Source organism: Diabrotica undecimpunctata, chromosome 10, assembly GCF_040954645.1.
Source record: "Diabrotica undecimpunctata isolate CICGRU chromosome 10, icDiaUnde3, whole genome shotgun sequence".
Classification (NCBI taxonomy): domain Eukaryota; kingdom Metazoa; phylum Arthropoda; class Insecta; order Coleoptera; family Chrysomelidae; genus Diabrotica; species Diabrotica undecimpunctata.
The window spans coordinates 50,516,571-50,539,013 of record NC_092812.1 but is presented as its reverse complement, the minus strand read 5'-3'; the positions used below and the strand labels follow the sequence as shown (position 1 = coordinate 50,539,013).

The 22,443-nt window shown below is 34.0% G+C and overlaps 1 protein-coding gene across 1 annotated transcript in view; it reads left to right on the top strand.

Moving 5' to 3' along the window:
• Window positions 1-250: 250 nt before the first annotated feature.
• The window catches only part of LOC140451886 (U2 snRNP-associated SURP motif-containing protein), a 34,880-nt gene continuing 12,687 nt past the window's right edge, over window positions 251-22,443 (top strand). The window contains exons 1-12 of the mRNA XM_072545828.1: window positions 251-423; window positions 486-605; window positions 1,410-1,506; window positions 4,447-4,642; window positions 4,771-4,930; window positions 4,990-5,498; window positions 6,779-6,894; window positions 8,080-8,191; window positions 8,252-8,681; window positions 13,418-13,571; window positions 16,682-16,877; window positions 16,935-17,219. Coding sequence (XP_072401929.1) covers window positions 409-423; window positions 486-605; window positions 1,410-1,506; window positions 4,447-4,642; window positions 4,771-4,930; window positions 4,990-5,498; window positions 6,779-6,894; window positions 8,080-8,191; window positions 8,252-8,681; window positions 13,418-13,571; window positions 16,682-16,877; window positions 16,935-17,219 — 2,390 coding nt within the window. The 5' untranslated portion in view covers window positions 251-408. The remainder of the gene's footprint in view (window positions 424-485; window positions 606-1,409; window positions 1,507-4,446; window positions 4,643-4,770; window positions 4,931-4,989; window positions 5,499-6,778; window positions 6,895-8,079; window positions 8,192-8,251; window positions 8,682-13,417; window positions 13,572-16,681; window positions 16,878-16,934; window positions 17,220-22,443) is intronic.

Below are 22,443 nucleotides of genomic sequence, written 5' to 3'. Positions count from 1 at the left end.
AGTAAATGGTAACAAAAGTTGCCTACCTTTGCGATGTTATAAAATACGTTACAAGTAGCTCAAACAGCTTTTCTGGGTTATTGTTATTGAATTCATTATTCATTAGGATTTTTATTACAAATTAGGATATTTTTGTGTTTTATATAATGACGATTATGGTTTTTATTGGTTTTTATCTCTGGTTTTTATATTATAAAGTTGTCTACCTAAAAGGAACATTCCAGTTCCTGTCTGGTTCCTGTCTTCTGTCAACTGTCATTATTGTCTTAGTAAATAAATGTATATATAAAAACTTTCATTCAAATGAAGATGCACATAATTGTTAAATGATTTCCATGCTTTTTCAAATCGAAAAAGCTTATGTAGCTCAAATAGGACGGGTATTTATAAAGTAATAACAGTTGTAGTATGTCGGATACTAAGGTAAGTCATAATTATTTAACCTCATTCATTCAACATACCTACACATCTTTGAAAATTTTCAGAGCTCTATTGCAGAACAGAAACTAAAAGCATTCACCATTGGAACAATGGGGAAAAGAACTTTAAGTAAACGGGAACTGGAGGAACAAAGAAAGAGGGAAGAGGAGGAAGCAGCAGCTCATGTAAATATTTTGACTGAATTGGCCCTTATTGTAGTATAAATAATCCAACAAAACTTTGCTCTAGTTTTAATATTCTTCTTACATAAAAGAAACGACTCATTGGAAGGGAATCGTATCATTGGTGGTCAGAATTTAGTACTGAAAATTGTTTCCCCAGGGTTGCCCAAAAATATATATTGGTGTATCAACACTTGATAAACAATCAGTCAAACATTTATCTAATAATGAACTCATAATATTATGTACATTCAGCTCATTTTATATACTTATTTTTTATTTGTAGATTAGTCGAGAAAGGTTTCCAAGAATTTTGAGTGTTACAGGACTAAAACAGCAGTTTCTGAATTTAAAATTATTCATATTTGGATAACTTTTACCAATACTCTATTGAGCAATAGTTCATTTAGCTAACTTGTCTCATAAACAGAATTTGGTACAGAAATAATCAAATTAACTAGTGATTAACAAGTCCTGGTTAATAAATTAACAAATTACTCAACTTACTGGACTGAATATTAATTTTTGTAAATAAGCTTACTTATTAAACAACAAAAGTTAAATATAGAAATTTAATTTTAAGATATAATGTTTCTGACTCTCATAAATACATAATTTTGGAAGACATGTATGTTGTAAAAATTAAAGCAAAGTTTGGTGATCATTAATGAGAAACTTCCTGGGAAAACAAAATAACTTAATCTAAACAAGTTTAATTCTTATACTTTTGTGTTCTATTTATTTTTTTTTAATTTAAGAAAGTGCAGTAAAAAAGTTGGGTATTTTTCTCATTAATAATGGTTTTAGGTATTTCAAGAATTCGTAGAAACTTTTCAAGAAGCTCCTATTAATGGTAGTTCGAAAGTTTGGGTGAAAGCAGGAACATATGATGCAGGGGCTAGAAGTAAGTATTTTATAGTATTTATAATGTCCATAATATAATTAATACATGGTTTAAATATAAATAAATATACAAATATACAATAAAAATATTTCTAGTCTACAGACTCAATCAATTTTCCTTTATGAATGTACTTCCTCATCTTTGTACACTTTATCTGGATTGTCCGCTACTTCAAAAGAACCTTTTATTATTTTTTATATGAATGGGATAGTCGTGCAAGAGATAAACATTACATAGTGAAAATTGGCCACAAAGAAAACCTTTAACACAGAGAGTTAAAAATGTATCTCAAAAACCTATAGTGCCACTAGGCAAAATTGTCCTGCCACCACTTCACAGAAAGCTAGGACTTTTGAAAAAATTTGTAAAAAGTATGAACAAAAATGGTAAAGAATTGCAGTATCTTAACACTAAATTGGAATCTTAACACTAGAAAGATGGAATACTTGGGGCACATTGTGAGAGGTGAAAAGTACGAACTTTTAAGAAATATCATGCAGGGCAAAATTAAGGGCAAAAGAAGTGTGGGAAGAAGAAAAATATCGTGGCTTCGTAATCTACGTGAATGGTTCGGGTGTAGTTCGATTGAACTTTTTAGGCACGCTGCTAACAAAGTCGCAGTGGCCATGATGATTTCCAATCTCCGCTAGGAGTGGCACGAGAAGAAGAAGAAGAACACTAAATTTCCTCGAATCAGTGGCACAAAGTTGGAATAAGGAATTTTTGTTGGTGCCCAAATACAAGAACTTATGACAGATCTTTTATTTTGATGTTAAACCGAGCAGACAAAAGATTTTGGACGGCTCTTATAGAGTATCATAATTTCCTGTGCTCATCGACAAGTCAATGAGCGGAGTAATAAATGTATATTATACTGCAGGCGTCTCGGTCACACGTGAGATTGATTCGGCCCCGTGCAAAAACATACAGACATAAATACAAGATAATAATGATAATGAATAAACTATTAATGATGATGAATACAATAAAATAAATCTTATTTTATTGATCACAAACCAGTAGTTTTATTTTGTGAATATAATGATAATCAAAATGAAGTAATTAAACTTAAATACAATCTAATAATGAAAATGTAAATGATAAATCTATTGATATTATTTTTAACAAATTTGAAAGATGACTAAAATCATTAAACAAAAGTCATAAAGAAAAAATAAGATTTTCAGTTGTTTCATTGGCAATGAACAGTTCATAGGTGGTTTACAAATGTCTCTCCTTTTTCTTTTGGTGTTTTTAATCATCCGCCTTGCTCTTTTTTTTTAACAGTGGTATATTGTATTGGAGTCTTTTTAATTTTTGAGTAGCCTTCCATAGGAAGTAATTTGTTTGTTCAGGTGTATCTATTTGTTTTATGTATTCACTGAATTGTATATTCCTTTCTGTTACTATCATTTCTTTTAGCTCGTTTACAGCATTGTTCAGCTGCGTTTTTGTTTGTGGCGATCTAGTTGCTTGCCACTGTTTCTTGAGTTTTCTTTTGTGCATTATTTTCTCTCTTATAGATATCGAGGTGTATTCACTCTTCATTTCATTCTTGCTGGGTGTTGTTGAGTCCCAGGCAATGGGCCAGGTATGCTGTGTTCTACAGCATGTTCTATCTCTTCGTTTGTCTTTAGGGGAATGTTTTAGTTGGAGTCTCTTCTCCACTAGATGTTCCAATTTGTTTTTCGGTTATGTAATACACATGGTTTTTCCCTGTTGAGGATTTTTTTATTTAGTGTTATAATATCTGCCGAATGATCGGAAGATAGTTCATAACATGACTGACTCAGCATGCATATAGTTCTTGTTAATTAGTTTAGTTATGCCAAAGTCCAGAAGATCCGGGATTCTCGTGTTGTTACTGCTTCTATTGTTGTTTATTGCTTTGTATAGTTCTCTTCCTCGTGTCTTATCTAGTCTAGAACCTCAACTCTGATGCTTGGCATTATAGTCACCGCCACAAATGAATCGGTTTTAGAGAACTGTTTAAAAGTCTTATTTCGTTATTTGCCCACGCTTTGGAGGGCAATAAATCGCAGAGAAAGTAATGGAGCCTGTGCAGTCTTCTACAACTATATTTGTGGCTTGTATATATTCTTTTCAAGACAAGTTGCGAGATGATGTTTGATTGTGTTTCCAATAATGACTGCAGTGCCACCTTGGGCGGTTCTATCAGGATGTAAAGTGCGTTTCTGATATTAGTATTAGATCAATTTTATGACTTACCAAGTATATACTAAGCTCGTGTTTGTAGTGGGGTAAGGCATTTGTATTCCAGATCAGAAATTTTAGTTTGTCGGCCATCACTTCATCTTTGCTACGATGGTGGTAAGAAGGTTGAGCATGGTGCTCATCTGCTCCATGAGACCCTTTATCATTTGTTTTAACTCTTGTATGTCGGTTGGTTGTGTTGTAGTAATTTGGTTCAGTTGTTGGTTATTATTTGCAGCTTGACTATATGTAACACTTGGTACTATGTAATTGTGTTATGTTCTTCTTGCACATTTTTTTGTTAAGAAAACACATTTTTTGCGATAAGGGATCCATGGTCCACCTTGGGAGCTAAAAATTTTACTAAAGGAGTAAATATGTACTTTCAAGTGCCTATACTCAAATAAGAATCCAGTCGTGTGCAGATTTTACCATCTTATCCCGCTATAGCCTTTGGCTATTGTTGCTTGGTTTATTTTATACAATTCTTTGTAATCAACCAAGTATGGAGGAGAAGGATCCGAGTCCAGTGTGCCTATCAGAAGATAGGCACAGTGACTCTGAGTCCAGTGTGTATGTATCTGCCACATCTTTCGGTCGTTTTATCAGACGAAATCTGTATAAATGTGTAATGCAACTCACTCCTATTCTTGTCAATCATGTTTTCATACAAAGTAGGCGTTAGATCAAATAATATTAAATTTCATATCGTTGTATTTATTATAGAGGAAGACACTAGAGAAAAGGGGAAGTTGTATAAACCTACATCCAGGTTAGCAACAGCTCAAGATCAATTGAGTTCTGCAGATAGAGCTCAAGCATATGCAAAGCTTTTAACATCGGATAGAAAACCAGAACGATTGGGTAAGAAAAAGCAAACGGCCAAAAGTAACCTTGAATCATTTATGGAAGAGCTGAGGCAGTAAGTATACTTCAATTTAATTATTTCAATTGTTTTATATTTATTTTCTACTTAGTATGTCACCAAATTCCCAAAGATGTAGTTTATTTCAATGAATAAGTATATTAATTGGTATTATTCATTTTTAGAATACAAGAAGAACGAGAGGAACGTCATAAATATAAAGGAGCAGTCAAAACCCCACTTGAAAATGAGTTGGATATGCTAATGAGAAGTGGTGATATAGGTTCCTTTGATAATGGGGATCCGAATACTACTAATCTGTATCTCGGAAATCTTAATCCAAAGGTAAGATAACATGTTAGGGATTTGATACAATTTTCTTTACTAAAAACGTATACTTTTAGATCACCGAGCAACAGCTATTAGAGTTATTTGGAAGATTTGGCCCCTTAGCGAGTATAAAAATAATGTGGCCCCGCTCTGATGAAGAAAAAGCAAGGGGTCGTAATTGTGGTTTTGTTGCGTACATGTCGAGAAAAGACGGCGAGCGAGCTTTGAAGAGTTTAAGCGGGAAAGATGTGTTTGGTTATGAAATGAAGCTCGGTTGGGGTAAAGCGGTTATCATTCCCCCTTATCCTATTTACGTCCCTCCCGTGTTATTAGATATTTCACAACCTCCGCCGCCTTCCGGTTTACCATTCAATGCTCAGCCCGCTGCAAGGGATAAAGATGTGTTGCCAAAATCACAGGAAGAACTTAATGAAATATTATCCAGAGCGGTTGTGAAAGTAGTGATACCAAATGACAGGAATCTGATTATGCTGATACATAGAATGGTGGAATTTGTTGTTCGAGAAGGGCCTATGTTTGAAGCAATGATCATGAATAAGGAGCTCCAAAACCCTCAATTTAGGTATGTACTGAACCATTGACTTTCGCATTCTTTACCAAATTATTCTTCTTTATAAGTAATTCTGCAATTAGCGGATTGATACCTCTATGGAAGGTAGTCACTCACATTTTTTGCGCGGTAAATTAGTGATTTACCTGTTGCTATTTTGACCACACGGGTCTCCCCCATTCTGCTTATGTGGTTATTCTCTTCTTTTTCTGTTTAGTGTTCACTCGGTTATACATTGTACGTTAGATTTTCTTCGAATGTCTTCACTCCTCTTTCGATCTCTCAGCGTATTTCCTGTAATTCTTCTCAGTACTTTAATCTCTGCCTTTTCCAGTCGCCTTTGTGTTCTGGCTGTGTCGGGTCGTGTTTCTGATGCATATGTCATTATTGGTCTTACTTTGACTTTATAAATTCTTGACTTCATCTCAGTGTTAATATTTCGGTTTCGCCATATAGTCTTATATCACATCCTGTCAGTTTATTTGCTTTTTGTACTTAATTTTTCACTTCTTCGCTCAATCTTTCACATCATCATCATTGGCTCGACAATCTTCTATGGATCCTGGCCTGCTCTAAGATTCGTCGCCATTATGTTTAGTTTCTGGCGACGTATTGCGAGCTTCTGATTTTTGGTATTCCTAAATCGGTCTCAACTCCATCTAACTACCTAATTCGCGGTCACCCTCTGCTTCTTCTTCCTAGAGGTGTTCGTGTATCAAGCTTTTTGACAATCATATTGTCTGGCGTTCGTATTGTGTCCAGCCCATCTAAGTCGCTGTGTTTTAATGACCGGTACGACATCTTATTCATTAAAGAGTTGATATAATTTGAAATTTTATATCTTTTGCGCCACTGCCCTTGGTCGTTTATAGCTCCAAATATTTTGTGGAGTATTTTACGCAAGAATATTCCCCAAAGTATTTCATTCTTCCGCGTTATATTTCATATTTCCGAACCAAATGTGAGGACCAGCCTCAGCAGTGTTTGGTATATAATAATTTTAGTTCTTCTTTGGATATTTCTTGAGTAGAACTGTTTTTGAAGTCCATAGTATGCACTATTTGTAAGGTTTATTCGTCTTTCAATTTCTTCGCTTGTTTTGTTGGTAGTAGCAGCTAGCGAGCCAAGGTATGTGAAGCTGTCAACACGTTGTAAGATAAGATTCAAAAACTTAAAACATCTTGCCTAGAAACTGTTTCAGTCTCATATAAGTTGGAGTAACTGTTGGAGTTTATAATTCTCTTAATATCAAATAAAGAGTACTACATTGTATCTACTACATTGTTTTTTAGGTTTTTATTCGAAAATCAAAGTCCACCTCATATCTACTATAGATGGAAAGTATATTCAATTCTTCATGGCGATTCCCAGAAAGAATGGAATACCAAGGAATTTAGAATGTTCAAAAGTAAGTTTATTACTATCCTAATATATTTTGTACAGTTTTTTTAGGTTAGTACTCTTTGCTATAATACGAATGTTATTTTTCTTTCAAAACAGTCACTTTTATTTAAATTTGTCCTGAAATAACTATACGGAACAAAAATGTAAGCAGTTAGTTGGATTCGATTTTCCACTTGGTACAGTTGAACCAGAATACGAATAGACGTGAACATACTGTGCGCGCTAGAATATTTTAAGTTACGGCACAGAGGGCTCAGTTGATCGAGAACTACTGGATTTTTTTTAGTGGAAAATTACTGTAGAAACCATTAGCGATGTTGACAAGTTGGTGTTCTGTAAAATCTTAATTTTTAATAATTTTTATTAATAGTGATTTTTAATCTTATAATTGTTCATTTAACCATAATTCTTCACCAAGTACTAGCTAGAAAACTGGGACTTCTCCAAAACGATAATCTGCTATATTATCAATATGTTGCTGACAGAATGCTTAAAAACGACTACTATAAACTTTATTGGGACCTCACCAGACCCCAAAAGACCAACCAGTGGCACATAATAGACGAGATCTCATACTATTTAATAAACTTACCAGACAGACAACACCAATAGATGTGGCGATACCTAACAATAACAATCTGCGTGTTGAATACAACGAAAAAATCGCCAAGTACAGAGATCTGGAAATACAAATAAGGAGAAGATGAAGAAATGGAAAGTACTCAGACGATACGTATTATTCTCTCTACTACTGGAGTTATTCCAAAGATCCTAGAGAACATAAAACAGATGGGTCTTAATAAACATCTCTATTTCGATAACACGGAAAGAGTCCCATCAGAGGCCAATCATTTGATACTGTAGGTATCTGGGATGAGTGAATTTTCCTCTTCGAGGGAGTGTGAGCCGTGTGGCTAAATCTGGATAATTATTCAAATTACTTACCTTGTAGATAAAAAAAATCCAACTGACTAAAAACTTAAAAAAAAATTAACAAATGGCGACATTTTTAAAACGGTTAGTATAAGATGGTCAAAGGGTAAATTTGTACTTTGCGGATGCATGATTCGTAGCCGTTTAGATAATCTACCTCTAGTTACAGCGACTATAAAAAACACTGTATTTTTGCTCATTTCTCTAGTGTATATTATTACAATACACATATATGATATTAAGAGTGTAATTTTAGATGGATCTATATGGAAACCGCCTCTCATGAACTGTTACACATTAGGTATGCCAGAGGAGTTAATAAAAGAGGACGATTCTAAAGAAAGTTCAAAAGGAAGCCTTTCTAATTCGTAAGTTCACACACACCTCAATTTTGCTTCTACTCCAGTTTAACTTTTTAAATTTTTCAGGCAGAGGGATAGGCTAGAAGACATATTACGGCAATTAACCCACGAAAGAAATAAAATAGGTGAAGCAATGGTGTTTTGCATCGAGCATAGCGAAGCAGCTGAGGAAGTTGCTGAATGCATCGCTGAGTCTCTATCCAATAAAACCACTCTCCTTACCAAAAAGATAGCACGACTTTACTTGATTTCAGATATTTTACATAACTGTCAAGTTAAAGTCTCAAAGGCATCTTTTTTTAGGAAGGCGTTTGAGTTAAAATTGGTAGAAATATTCAAGTGCATCAAAGAAACTTACGATAATTTGGAAGGTAGACTGCAGGCAGAAGGTTTTAGGGTTAGAGTATTGCGAGTTTTAAAAGCGTGGGACGACACAATATACCCAAAAGACTTTATGACCAAACTAAACAATATCTTTCTGGGTATATCTGAGGAGGTAAGTAAAAATATCAATATAAATGTTCAAGGAAGTAGTAGTATTAAGTACTTGTGTGTACCTAGTAACTTTTATTTATTAAATAACGCAGTCGAGTTTACTGGTTTTCTTATAGCTCCTAAATGAACAAAGGACACTAGTGAGGTTTTAGCCTTAAAGTAAGTGGTTCACTGGGTATATTAATACATATTTCTCTGTGTTAATTGCCAACTCATTGTTTAATAAGTCTTTCATGTCTTTTCTTATTCAAGTTCTCCTAAGTTCAAGTTCGCTTCAAGTTTTCTTGGGGATTAGAGTCAGGCCATGGAGGTGAGGTATCTATAATAATAGTCTCCCGTTTTATACCGCTCGCGGCTTTGGGAGTATAGCAGGGTAGTCTGCTATATCTAGGGCCTACGGTATACAAGGAAGGTAACATGGCCAGTGCTACGCTTCAACCGCCTATTATTACCCCTGATTTTACCCAAGGTACTCATTTTTATTCAGGCTGAGTCGACCTGGGGCCTATAGACATTTTTAAAAATGTCTAGTTGTTCTTGCCGGCGGTAGGATTCGAACTCCGGACCACCGGCATGCGAGGCAAGCATCCTACCGCTTGCGCTACGCAGGCCCTACATCTACATTATAAAAATGGCGTGCACCCTATCCTCCATGCTATGGCATTCTGGACGAGCCATGCAGTCTGTAGTCGCACTCCGAGGTATGAGCGGGAGCACAAACTGTATCAATACTCATACGCTTATGAAACGCACCTTACGAATCAAAAGGACATTCACATTTTACTCTTTTTGAACCGACCGCGAATGGCTATTAGGTTTCCGATGGCAGTCGAGTCACTATTTCTTACTCTTGGCTAAAGTAAAATGACACGGACTGAAAAAGCGAAGACAATGTAGCAAACGAACAAGGACACATATGGAAAATCCAAGGATCCACAGTCCTTACCAAGGCCAAGCCAACGTAGCGAATATATAAGAGGCTTTATACATATTTATAGTCGAGTAGAGAAGGACAAGAAAGCACAAGCAGGGGTATCAATATTGATAAAAAAGACTTAAAAAGTAAACCTGATAAGCTGGGTGTAAATCAATGAGACAATTATTTGAGTATTTATTACGTGGAAAGGGCACACGGGATCATTGGAATATATGAGCCATCACAAAGTGCATCAAAAAAAGATAAACAAATATTCTACGAAACCTTATCAGAACTTATTGAAAATATAGATAGCCTCAAAAATATTGTGCCGTTGGGAGATTTTAATGCTTGGACAGGGAAAAAAAAACAAATGACAAAGTCGTAGGAAAATACGGGGACGCTAAAACAAATGAAAATGGGGAACAGTTAATTGAATTCTACGAACAGCACTCTGAAAATCCCAAATATAATATTATTACAAATATAATATTGGATTCTACCAATATAAAACATACATAAGTATATCTGGGTCAAGAGAACAGGAGTACGACAAGGATGTGTACTATCATCTACTTTTTAATGTGTTCAGAAGAGATGTTTAAAGAAGCACTAAAAGACATCAATGAAGGTACATAAATTAACGGAAAATTAGCGAATAATCTCAGATATGAAGACGATACAATACTCCTTTCGGAAAGCAAATTTTGGTTGAGCGTACTACGCAGTACTCCGAGAGGTATGGAATGACTCTGAACACACAAAAAAAAACAAAAATCATCATGACTGTCAGTATGAACAAGATTGAAGACGAAACAATCTACGAGAAAGAAAAAGCTTTAGAGAAAGTATCCAGATGCAATTACTTGGGATACGAGCAAAATGAACAGTTCTACCGCAGCCTTGAAATAGAACGACGCATTGAGATAGTCAGAAGCGCTTTCAATTAAATGAAAACAGTATTATACAATGGAAAACTGGGAATATAATTCTTTACCCTTTTATATGGAGTTGAAGCCTGGACAATTACGGACGCATTTAAAAAAATACTTGCTATATTTGAGATCTGGTGTTATCGAAAAATGTGGAAAATATCATGGATACAACACGTAACAAACACGGACATTAAGAAAAATTAAAAAAGAAAAAGGAAAACACTATAAAGTAAAGAAAAGTGAGCTACTTTGGTCACAGACTAAGAAATAAAAAATATGAGTTGATGCGATTGGTTGTACAAGGGAAGGTGGAAGGAAAAAGAGGACCGGGAGGACGACTCATGTCCTGCTTGAGAAGTTTAAAGCAGTGGAGTGGAAAAACAACAATAGAACTCTACAGAACTGCTTCAGACAGAGTAAAACGGGCCGTGATGATCACCAATGTCCTTAAAAGATGAGCTACACATCAAAACAAACAACAATAAGAAGTGAATAGAATAAGATATGTCATTGTGGTCGTCAACATCACTAGATTTAGAAGATTTATTTAACTGTACAAATGTATTTTATCGACTGACTTATACAATTTAATTGTTCTTATTTAAATTGTCCGCTTCAATGTTATGGATTTTAATAGAAATTTATCGATGCCGCTGGAGCGCCGCACCTGCAACTTGATCGTCGATCGAGTACATTCCATATTATTATTATTAGCGGCGTAGCAAGGCTATCGTAATAATACGTTTACCAGTCTTGCGAGGCGGCTCTGCTCCACGTTGCCTCCAGGGTGGAGCGGGTGGTAGATCGAAAGCATTACCATACAGGAATACCGGAAGCACCATACAGCCTGGTTATCTTGGATATTGAGGACGTCTTGAGCTGCACTACCTTCAAATTCATGTGTGTGAAAGTGGTGAGACATGCGGTAAATAATACCTTATTTAGTTGCGAAGATAGGTGTATACCGTAACGGCTTTCGGCCTTACATGGGTCCCTTCAGGGAGGAATTTCCTCTAGCCTGCTATCGTGTCTGGTAGTCGAAAACTTACTTAAGCTACTTTCCAAACAAGCCTGTGCTTATGGTGACCCTTTTCGGAGACTGTACGCCCGGGTCCGACGAAATGGGATGTAGTCACTCAGGCTTAATAAAAGACTGTTGTGGTCCCGTTTATCCGGAAAAGTGCCATCGGTCCAACCAGAGAGCTTGTCTTCTGCGCGAAAACTCCAGATTTCCTAGACGCAATCTCAAGTCATGTCAATGAAGTATCTCAGACTGATCCCATATTCTAAATTGTCGTGAAATGATCATCTTAACTTCAAGGTGGTGAAGGTTGATGCAGCCTTCTGGGTAAGCAGAACAGTTTTTGGTTCCAAATGGGGTCTGTAGCCTATAATCTACATTGATTTTATCTGTCTATGGTGAGGTCTATACTAAACTCGGGGCCACCAAATCTTGTAGAGTTCTAAATTCACACAAATAATTGGAAATATTTTTTTAACGACATCATGATAACCATTATTGTTGAATCTACAAACAAACATATCAGACACTCCCAAGAAAACTATAATCGAGAGAGGAACGCAAAGGACACACATGCTTTAGAAATTCGTGCTTTTATTGGTTTATTCTATTTGGCAGGTGTATTGAAAAGTGACGGGTTAAGCACAGACGAACTTTGGAATAAAGACGGAACAGTATATACCTAATAAACCAAATAAATATTAATTAAAAAATTTTGTGCTATCAGATTCCAAGACCTTTTATACCTGCAATTTGGAGCCATATTTTGGGGCAACAACCACCAGGTCCTTTTATGATAAGTAATTCTCCATCGGAAGTGGTAAAGAGATTATGTTAGCCTCTAAGAAGAAACAAAACGGCACATTACTGTTGACAATTGGTTTTCAAGCATACCAATAATACAAACTTACGTTTTTAGGAACGTATCGCAAAAATAAGAAGTAATTGCTCCATGAAGTTTCTAAACCCATAAGCAGACCTATTCGATCCAGCATGTTCGCTTTTCATGATGATATTAGTTTGGTGTCCTATATACCAAAAAGAAATAAAAACGTACTCCTCTTGTTTAGTTTGCAACATGACGATACAATTGATGAGGATTCCATGAAACTCGAAATGATTCTTAACTACAATTCTACAAAGGGGAGAGTTGACACAGTAAACAAGTTATGTGACACATACGACTGCGCTAGGAATACTTGACGATAGCCAATGGTAATTTTTTATTCCATGCTAAATGTAGCTGGTATAAACTCTATGGTCCTTTTCTATTCTAATAATAACGAAATTCGTTTACCACAAAGACAGTTTTTGCACAATTTAGCATTTGCTCTGATCGAACTGCAACCTAACGTTCGTGCTTGTCAAGCAACTATACCACGTATCATGTCAGTGAGAATAATGGAAATCACTAAGGTAGATCCTGTAAATCGCCCTCGACATATTCCAGAAGGTAGTAGAGGCAGATGTGGCTTTTGCTATAGAATAAAAACAGACACACCAGTCGCAAATGCAAAAAATTAGAAAATTTAGGTGTGGTGAACACACTGTCTATGCTTGCCCAGATTGTTTTGAGGATAATTTTTTGAATGGATTTAAAACATTTTTTAAACATTCGGTCTCGGAATATCAGCCATGTACTACACTTCTAAAGCTAAAATCCTTGAAAGGTGTTGTACCCTAGATTGATATAAAAAAAATTTTCTTTTTTTTTTCTTTTAATGTCGCTAACCAGATCTGCATTTTATTGATAAGTTTGTGTTTTATATTTGATATGTATTTCCTTGCTTTTTTTAAATTGTAACCTAGATAATATATAAATTAGAATTTGATAAATAGTAAAAATATTCTATATAAAACTTTAGGAAGACAAAACTTCTGATAAGGATTTGGCTGAAGATATTGATGGCAATCCCCTAGATCCCCAATATTCTGAAGATGACAATCCTGTCGACGGAACACTCTTGAAATCCGCGATGATGTTATATGAGAGTGATGGAGAAGACTTCGATATAGATGGTAATTTTTATTAATATTTTCTTTTAATATTAAAATTTTTTGTTTTGCTGTGAATTATAACCAAATTATTATTCGTTAATATATTCAATTTGAATCATCGCGGTCGATGATTATTATTCGTTATATATATATATATATATATATATATATATATATATATATATATATATATATGTATATATATATATATATATATATATATATATATATATATATATATATATTCAATTTATTTGTCCAGAAGTGTATTAAATTAATCACCATTTTTTAACCGGTCTACTAATTTTTTGTATCTAGTAAATTTTATTACAATATACCTATGGCTTGGAATAAAAAGGGCGGATGTCCATTTTTCTGTAATTTTAGTTAATATCATTTCTATAGTAAGGACATGAAATAGTTTCATTTAAAAAAAATTGGATGTCCATATCTTTTACGATTTAAGTTTTGCAAAACAAAAACGCGTAAATAAATACTTCAATTTACGTAAAAAAGAACACCCGCCCTTCCTTGCACTATAATGGACATGAAGTTTATTATGCTTTAATAGGTGCAGTTTGAAAAAATCGGTAGTCCAACTGATATTATTCTCAATCAAAGTATTAGTTGTGCCTTGTTTCTTTGGTGATTTGTAGAGTATTATTTAGTGTGAAATACTTATTTATTTAGATAAATAGGGGAAAGAAAATATTACTACTGGCAAAACAGTGCACTAATCAAGAAGATGATAAAGGAAATTTACCATATCATCCTTGAAAGTACCTGCATTATAAAGATATACATATAGGAGGTTTAATTTCAAGTCGTGGTGAGCCAGTATCAGCACGAAAATTAGATGAAGAAAAGAAGCGTATTAATCCTATTTCCAAGAGTAGAAAGTCATTAAAGTCGTAGCCATTCAAAGACACAATATTTGAGTCCTGCGATAAACATTGCCGTGATGTACAAATTATACACTGACTGGTGTAATGAAGAACTCATACCCAAAGAAAGAATTATTACAGCTAGTATGTACAGATTCATATTCTGCACTGAATTTAATCTAAATTTTAAACTACCGAACTTGGATACATGTGATATCTATGATAAAATTATATGTAGTTTACAAAACGAAAATGATGAGAATCTAAGAGCACAGATTGAAAATTATAAAAAAATACATTTAGATGATGCAGAAACTCGCTATGGTTTAAAGAGAGTAGATAAAAAGAGAGATAAGAAGGAAGGCTCAAACGAACAGGTTGTAATGATTGATTTACAAAAATGCCTACCAACCCCATTATTAACCACTGCAAAATCATTCTATCTTCGACAGCTATGGATATTTAATTTTACTATTCACGATAACACTGCTGGAGTAAATCATTGTATGATATGGAATGAGACAATATCTGAGAGAGGTGGGAATCAAACGGCATCGTGTTTATTTGTGGATTCAAACTTTTCCAAATAATATAAAAGAAATTCAGACTCTTTGGTCTGACAACCGTGCTGGACAAAACAGAAATACAATGTTGTTTGCCATGTATTTGTACGTGGTTCAAAAATTTCCTCATCTTGTGATAAAGCACAAATTTTTATTCATCAATATCGAGCATCTTTTGAAACTATCTACTTTTGATACTTGTTCTTTTGTGTTAGTTTCGTTCCATCGTTATAGTTTGTTTTTAAAACCCTTTAAATAAAATGTTGTTTCAATTTTATTTTCTGCTTCTTTTCCCAAACTTTTTTTAAGAATTGTATGCCGCATTTATTGAAACAAAAGATAATTTATAAAATTAATTAAGGTACCTATTAATTTAATTTTCATGACGAAAAAAAATTTTTTTCAAATCGATTTTTCTAGAAAATAGTGTATCCTAGCGACTTAAAGTAAGAATACCTTCTAGTACTAAAATATCTAAAAATTTAATAATGTACTATAAAGAATGCTTAAAAGTTAAAGACAAAAAAGTTATGCGGTAAAATAACGGTTGACCTACCCAAAACGGACGCCTATAACCGGTACTAGAAATTCACAATTAATGGAATCAATTCAATCGATGATAAATAATTGAACCGATTTTCGTTTTTCTAACTAGAAGCGTTCTGGAGGTATTAAAAAAACTAATTACAAGGCGCCATCTTCAAAATGTTATCTTCATCTATTAGTTTCAGCAACTCAGTCGGTGTATCATGTGAACCACAAGGCTTCCTAATTTTACCGTTTTTTATAGCGTGTTCCACCTCTGATTTCATAATTTCTGGTCCGTCAGTACAATTTTAGTAGAATTCAGTATTATTATTTCACTCATCATCATGCAACTCTGATAAATACAGTTGCCATTTTTATTTTGTTAATAAGAATATTGATAAATATGCTGCCTATTTCTTTTAGATTTTGTGAACATTAAATAACTCGTGCCTCGATATCACATCCTCCATTTCGTCTCACCTTTCTCTCGTCCATTTTTCTTTGGTTAATTTTATCTCTTTTAATTCTCCGCTGTAGATGTCTATATTATTTTTCATTTGATTTAACAAATCGACATTGTTCCATCAATTTCAAGAGGCCTTTGTCATCCATTTATTTTTCTTGATTAAGTTAGTTCTATATTCTGTTTCTATGTTCTTTATTCTATTGTTAAATTATTGTTTAATGTTATCTTTTATGTTTATATCATCAAAGTTATGTACATTGGGTTTTTCGCTGGATTCGTTTTAACCTTAGTTTAATATCTGCCACAAGTAGTCGGTGATCAGATCCAATATATACTCGTGCAAATGTAGTGACTTTTGACGGCATTTCGGAAGCGCTCACGTACAAGTATATAATCTATTTGATTTCTTGAAAGGTAGTCGCTTAGGTAGTTTATACCCGGTGTTTTTAATGATCATGTTTTCTTTACAGAATTAATATAATCTTAGGTTGTTCAAGACCACAAGGATCTTCAGTTTGACTTCTTTGGCCTTCCCAATTTTTGCATTGAAGTCGCCTGTAATATAAATAAAACTTGCCTAACCTACAATGTAATAATTACTCAGCATCTTTTTAAAAAAATAGTGTAATGATCTACAACTAAAACATTTAAAAGCAATGATTTTATTAAATGAGTTATAATTTATCTTAGGGGAAGAGATTCAAGAAGAAACAAAACCGGATGCCTTTAGTGGATTTGTGACGTCAAAGTGGGAAACTGTAGATCCAGAACAAGTTGAGGCGCAAGCCATGACCACTAGCAAATGGGATATGTTGGACAATAGTCAGGATGACAGTCAGGAGAGCGGTATAAATGAAGTTCAAGAGTATACTGAATATCAGGATCGGTAAGTTAATTTTACATTGAACTTAACCTATTTTAAATTGCAACTGTTTTTATTTAGAGATTTATCGGAAGAAAAGAGACAGAAGTTAAGGGAAATAGAAGTAAAAGCTGTACAATATCAGGACGAACTAGAATCAGGACAAAGGCAATTGAAAAGTGGTTGGACGTTACCTCAACAAGTGGAGCATTATAGGAGAAAGTTGCTTAGAAAATCGGAAAAGGAAAAGAAGGAGAAAACCGAAAAGTCGTCGAAAGGTGAAAAGCATAAACGCGACTATGAAAAAAGCGTTCGAAAGCTTAATAGTGGAGATAGTTCCGATGATGAACATTATTATAAGGAACTGTAAGTATAGCTTTAAATTATGTTTATTTGATACCTATTCATGAACATGTTCTATATAAAAATGAACTCTATGGCATCTCTACGTCATCACAGGATAACCAACGGCTTAGAAATTCTCTAACAATAACTTTAGAATTATTTTAACTTCTATACATCATATTTTCGATAAAATAAAATGTATTAAAAAATTCGGTACTCAAAAAACAATAATTTATATTAAATACCATTGAAAAAATATGTAGAAAAAATAATTAGAATAACAAAAGTTATGCAAATTCATCCAAATTTTTTTGTAAATTTCTTTATTAACAATTCTTTATTTGAATAAAAAAAAATATCGTTACATTATATCAATATAAAATTCTCTATATTGGCTACTAATTCAACAATATGACAACTATGGGCAAAATGTCAAGTCATAATTGGATGACGTGCAATTAACTTTAAAAGGAAATAATAAATACATACGCATGTCCATGTACGGAAGAGGGAAGTGCAAACTTCTCTTTCGTTTCTACCTCAAATAAAGAGTTTGTTTACAATTCCATGCTATCATCATGTGCTTTTATATTTCGATTTACTGTTTTACTTGTTCCACATCTACTGTTATCATGTCGCAATTCGATTTATATAAACCTTTTCCATGTAGATTTGGATGGTATTATGCAACAACGGGTTAAGCCACCGCCATAAGGTTTTGAGAGAATGAACAAAATAGTTTGATAAAAGATTATAGTTGTTTGGTACAAGGTACAAATTTCAAAAGCAAAATTTTGGAATTAAAACAAGGTAATATCGGTCCCTCAGTACCTATAATAAAAATATACCTATATACAGGGTGAGCCATGAGGAACTATACATTTCGTATGGATGCCCCTATGGGGAATAACAAATGACTAATAAAAAGTGTCTGCTCCCATTGTTTAATAATATACAGAGTGAGTTGTGATTTTTGAATAAAATTTCTGTTCGTTATAACTTTTGAACTTTAAGTTCGATGTGTCTCATATTCTGGTCAAACGTTACACTACTACCACCTAAATAACTGATTTATTCAAACTAGAAAGAAATCAAGCCCGGCTTTAAAAAATTAGTTCGTTTTGTTCATAGCAAAAATATCCTGCTGTATACCGTTTTGAAAACTCCAATTAGAGTTTTATAAATTAGACAAATAGACAATTAATCCTCACAGATTATTTAATTTTTAATTAAAAAATCAAAATTTTACTATGAATTAAAAGTTTGGCAAATTGAATTACATATTGAATGCAAGTTATTTTAAATGTTAATTTTAATTTGCGATAACCCAAAAATTAAGCTGATTATTACTGTAACATTTTTTAAATCTGTGGTTTAGTTTGCCGAACTTTTAACTCAAGAGTCAAATTAGATTTTTCAATTAAAAATTAAGTAATCGTATGGGAAAAGATAGATGTCATTTTAATTGCCTATTTGTTTTATTTATAAAATTCTTATTAGAGTTTTCAAAAACCGTATACAGCGGAAATTTTTTTCCCTGGACAAAACGAACTAATTTTTTAAAGCCGGGCCTTATTATTTTTCAGATTGAATAAATCAAACTGGAAAAAAATTAAGCCCGGTTTTTTGATAAATGTTAAATAGAAAGTTTGTGCACAAAAAAAAATAATTTTGCAAGAAAAGTTACATTTTTTACATAATATATGGTTCACTTTACTAAACTTTTAATTCATAGTAAAATTTGATTTTTTAATTATATTTTAATAAAATAAGTAATCGTGTGGGGAAAATATTAGTATGCAATTTTAATTGCCTATTTGTCAAATTTATAAAATTCTTATTCGAGTATAAGGGGTGAAATTTTTTCTATGAGCACGAACTAATTATTTAAAACCGGGCTAGATTATTCCAGTTTGCATCAGGTCTGGTTTATTTGTTAAATGTTAAATTAAATGTTTGTTCAAATAAATTTAATTTTTGCAAGAAAAGATAAATTTTTCACATCAATGGTTCACTTTCCTAAACATAGTCAAATTCATAGTCAAATTTAAGTTTTTTAATTAAAAATTAAGTAATCGTGTGAGGTAAAAAATAAATATGGCATTTTAATTGTCTACGAGTGTTTTCTTTTTAGTTTTGCTTATAGCCATAAAGACAAAAAATATATAGACTTAAAGTACTTTATTGCTTTTCAAAATATGTCCTACCAAGATCGATACACATTTGCATACGTTCAAACCATTTGGTAAAACAGTTATTCCAGTTTTCAGTTGACACCTGCAAAATCGCTGTTTTAAAGGCATCAATGGCTTCTTCTGGCGACTAAAATCGCTGCTCACGCATTTAATTCTTGATGTCGGGGCTATATGCTGGATGGTTTAACAATTCGATGTTTTGAAGCTCCAAAACTCTGTCTTTTGGGCAGTGTGAGCACTTGCATTATCCTCATGTAGGCTGATTCGCCGTTGTGTGTTGCTTTGTCGGAGTTTCGCGATAACTTCTGGTAAACAAACGATTATTACCGTCAGAAGTAACCGTTCTGCAGGAAATGGGGCATACGACCAGATAGAAATAAGCCTGGCAGAAGTTAAGAGAACAATCAAGACATTGAAGAACAAAAAAGCCAAAGGACCCGGAGGAATACCAAACGAACTAATTAAAAACGGAACGGAAAAGTTATTCCGCATGCTACATAGAATGTTCGAAAGAGGACTAAATGGAGAAGAAATACCTGCGGAATGGACACAAGCATACATCACATCCATACATAAGAAAGGAAACAGGAAAAAATGTGAAAACTATAGAGGAATTAGTATAATATCGTCGGTAGGTAGACTTTACGGGAAAATTATTAAAGAAAAACTAGAAACTGAAATAATAGGAAAAATTGGAGAAGATCAAGCAGGGTTCACAGTAGGAAAATCATGCCTAGATCATACGTACACATTAGAACAACTGATAGAGAAGAAAATGGCAAAAGGTAGACCGGTCCATCTGGCCTTTGTTGATCTAAAGAAAGCATATGACTCAATACCTAGAGTCAAATTATGGGAAGCAATGAATGATCTCGGAATCCGACAAACACTAATAAAAGCAGTTAAGGCACTATACAAAGAAAACAAAGTAGCTATTAAATGTGGAAATAAAGCCTACAATCCATTTAAGACGACAAAAGGACTTCTACAAGGCTGTGCTACGTCCCCTACTCTGTTTAAAATATTCTTGGAAAAGGCACTCAAACCATGGAGGAGAAAGTGCGAAGGAATGGGCATACCAGTAAGAGACGAATACCTATACACCTTAAGTTTTGCCGACGATCAAGTAGTCATCGCACAAGATGAAGATCTCAGCTTTATGCTCAGAAAACTAGAAGAAGAATATAAAAACAACGGAATGGAAATAAACTTAGAGAAAACCGAATACCTAACAACAGAAAACAAGGATATGAGAAACCTAGAGATAGACGAGGAAAGACAAATAAATGGAACAGATAAATTCAAGTATTTAGGAACCATAATATCGAACCAGGGAACAACAGAAGAAGATATAAACAACAGACTGAGACAAACAAGAAACTGTATAAGACAACTAAACTCAGTGTTGTGGGATAAGAACATTACGATAAAGACAAAAAAGAGAATATATAACACCCTGACAAGAAGTATCCTGACATATGGGTCCGAAAACTGGACAATAAACAAGAGAAATAGAGGTAGAATAAGAGCAGTAGAAATGGAGTTCCTGAGGAGAAGCTGTAGACTTACAAAAAGAGACAGAATTGAAAACGCAGAGATTAAGCGGAGAATGGGAGTGCAATCAGACATAATCGACTATATAGAGGAGAAGAGACTATCCTGGTACGGCCACGTCAGAAGAGCGGACAGAGGACGCTGGATAAACAAAATCACAGAATGGAGCCCGATTGGAAGAAGAAAGAGAGGAAGACCCCGAAGGTCATTCAGAGATGAAATCGACGAGGCTATGGAGAAAAGAACCCTGCGAGATGGAGACTGGAATGACAGGGAAAATTGGAGAAAACGGTTGAGTGAAGGAAGACAGTGAAAACTGTGGAAATCCTTAGTAGTAGTAGTAAGTAACCGTTCTTCGATCTTTTAAAGCAATTCTTGCCACGTGACCAGACTTTGAACCGTTCCAATGTTTTTCGACACCAATTGACGCGAACCGGTTTTTGTCCTGTGAGCAAATGAGAGATCCAACGGGAAACCTTTTTGAAAATTCTTATTAGAGTTTTAAAAAACCGTATACAGAGTGAAATTGTTGCTATGAACAAAACGAACTAATTTTTTAAAGACGGACCTTATTTTTTCTAGTTTGAATAAATCAGTTGATTAGGTGTGCTGACAGAGTGCAGCATAATCGGCTTAAAGAAATTTTATTAAATAAAAACATAGACAGTAGAGACATTAGAATCATATGTAACCTCTATTGGAACCAAACAGCAAAAGTGAAAGTTGAAAATGAACTGACCGAGGATATCCAGATTCGCCGTGGGGTCCGCCAAGGGTGAATTTTATCACCCTTGTTATTCAATTTATACAGTGAAGCCATCTCAGAATTAGCGCCTGCCGAGTTCAGTGAGGGCCTTATTGAGCCACTTAATAACGTAAGATATGCTGACGACACTGTCCTGTCAGGAACACTAGAAGAACTGCAACACCTTGCTGAACAACTAAATATATATATTGCAACGATTATGGACTAAAAATAAATTTGAAGAAAACCAAGTTCATGGTATTTACAAAAGCACAAACCATCAAAGTTAAGCTAGTACTAGAGAATACAGAAATTAACAATAAAATTAAGAACAAAGATCTTCGTACAAATATCTTGGAGCATGGATCACAGAAGATACTGATCAGACAAAAGAAATAATATGCCGCATTGACATTGCACGGTCAACTTTTAATATAATGAGAACTTTTTTGTAATCGCGATATCAATATGTCGCTCCGAATAAGAATGCTTCAATGTTATATTTTCTCTACCCTTTTGTATGGGGTTGAAGCTTGGATACTTAAAAAATCCAACATAAAAACCTAGAAGCATTCGAAATGTGGTGCTACCGACGTATTTTGAAAATATCATGGATGGATCGCAAAACAAACGAACAACTAGAAAACAATGCGAAGTTTTAAATTCCATAAAAATCAGGAAATTGGAATACTTGGGACACATGATGAGAGGTGAAAAATACGAACTACTAAGGAATATAATGCAGGGTAAA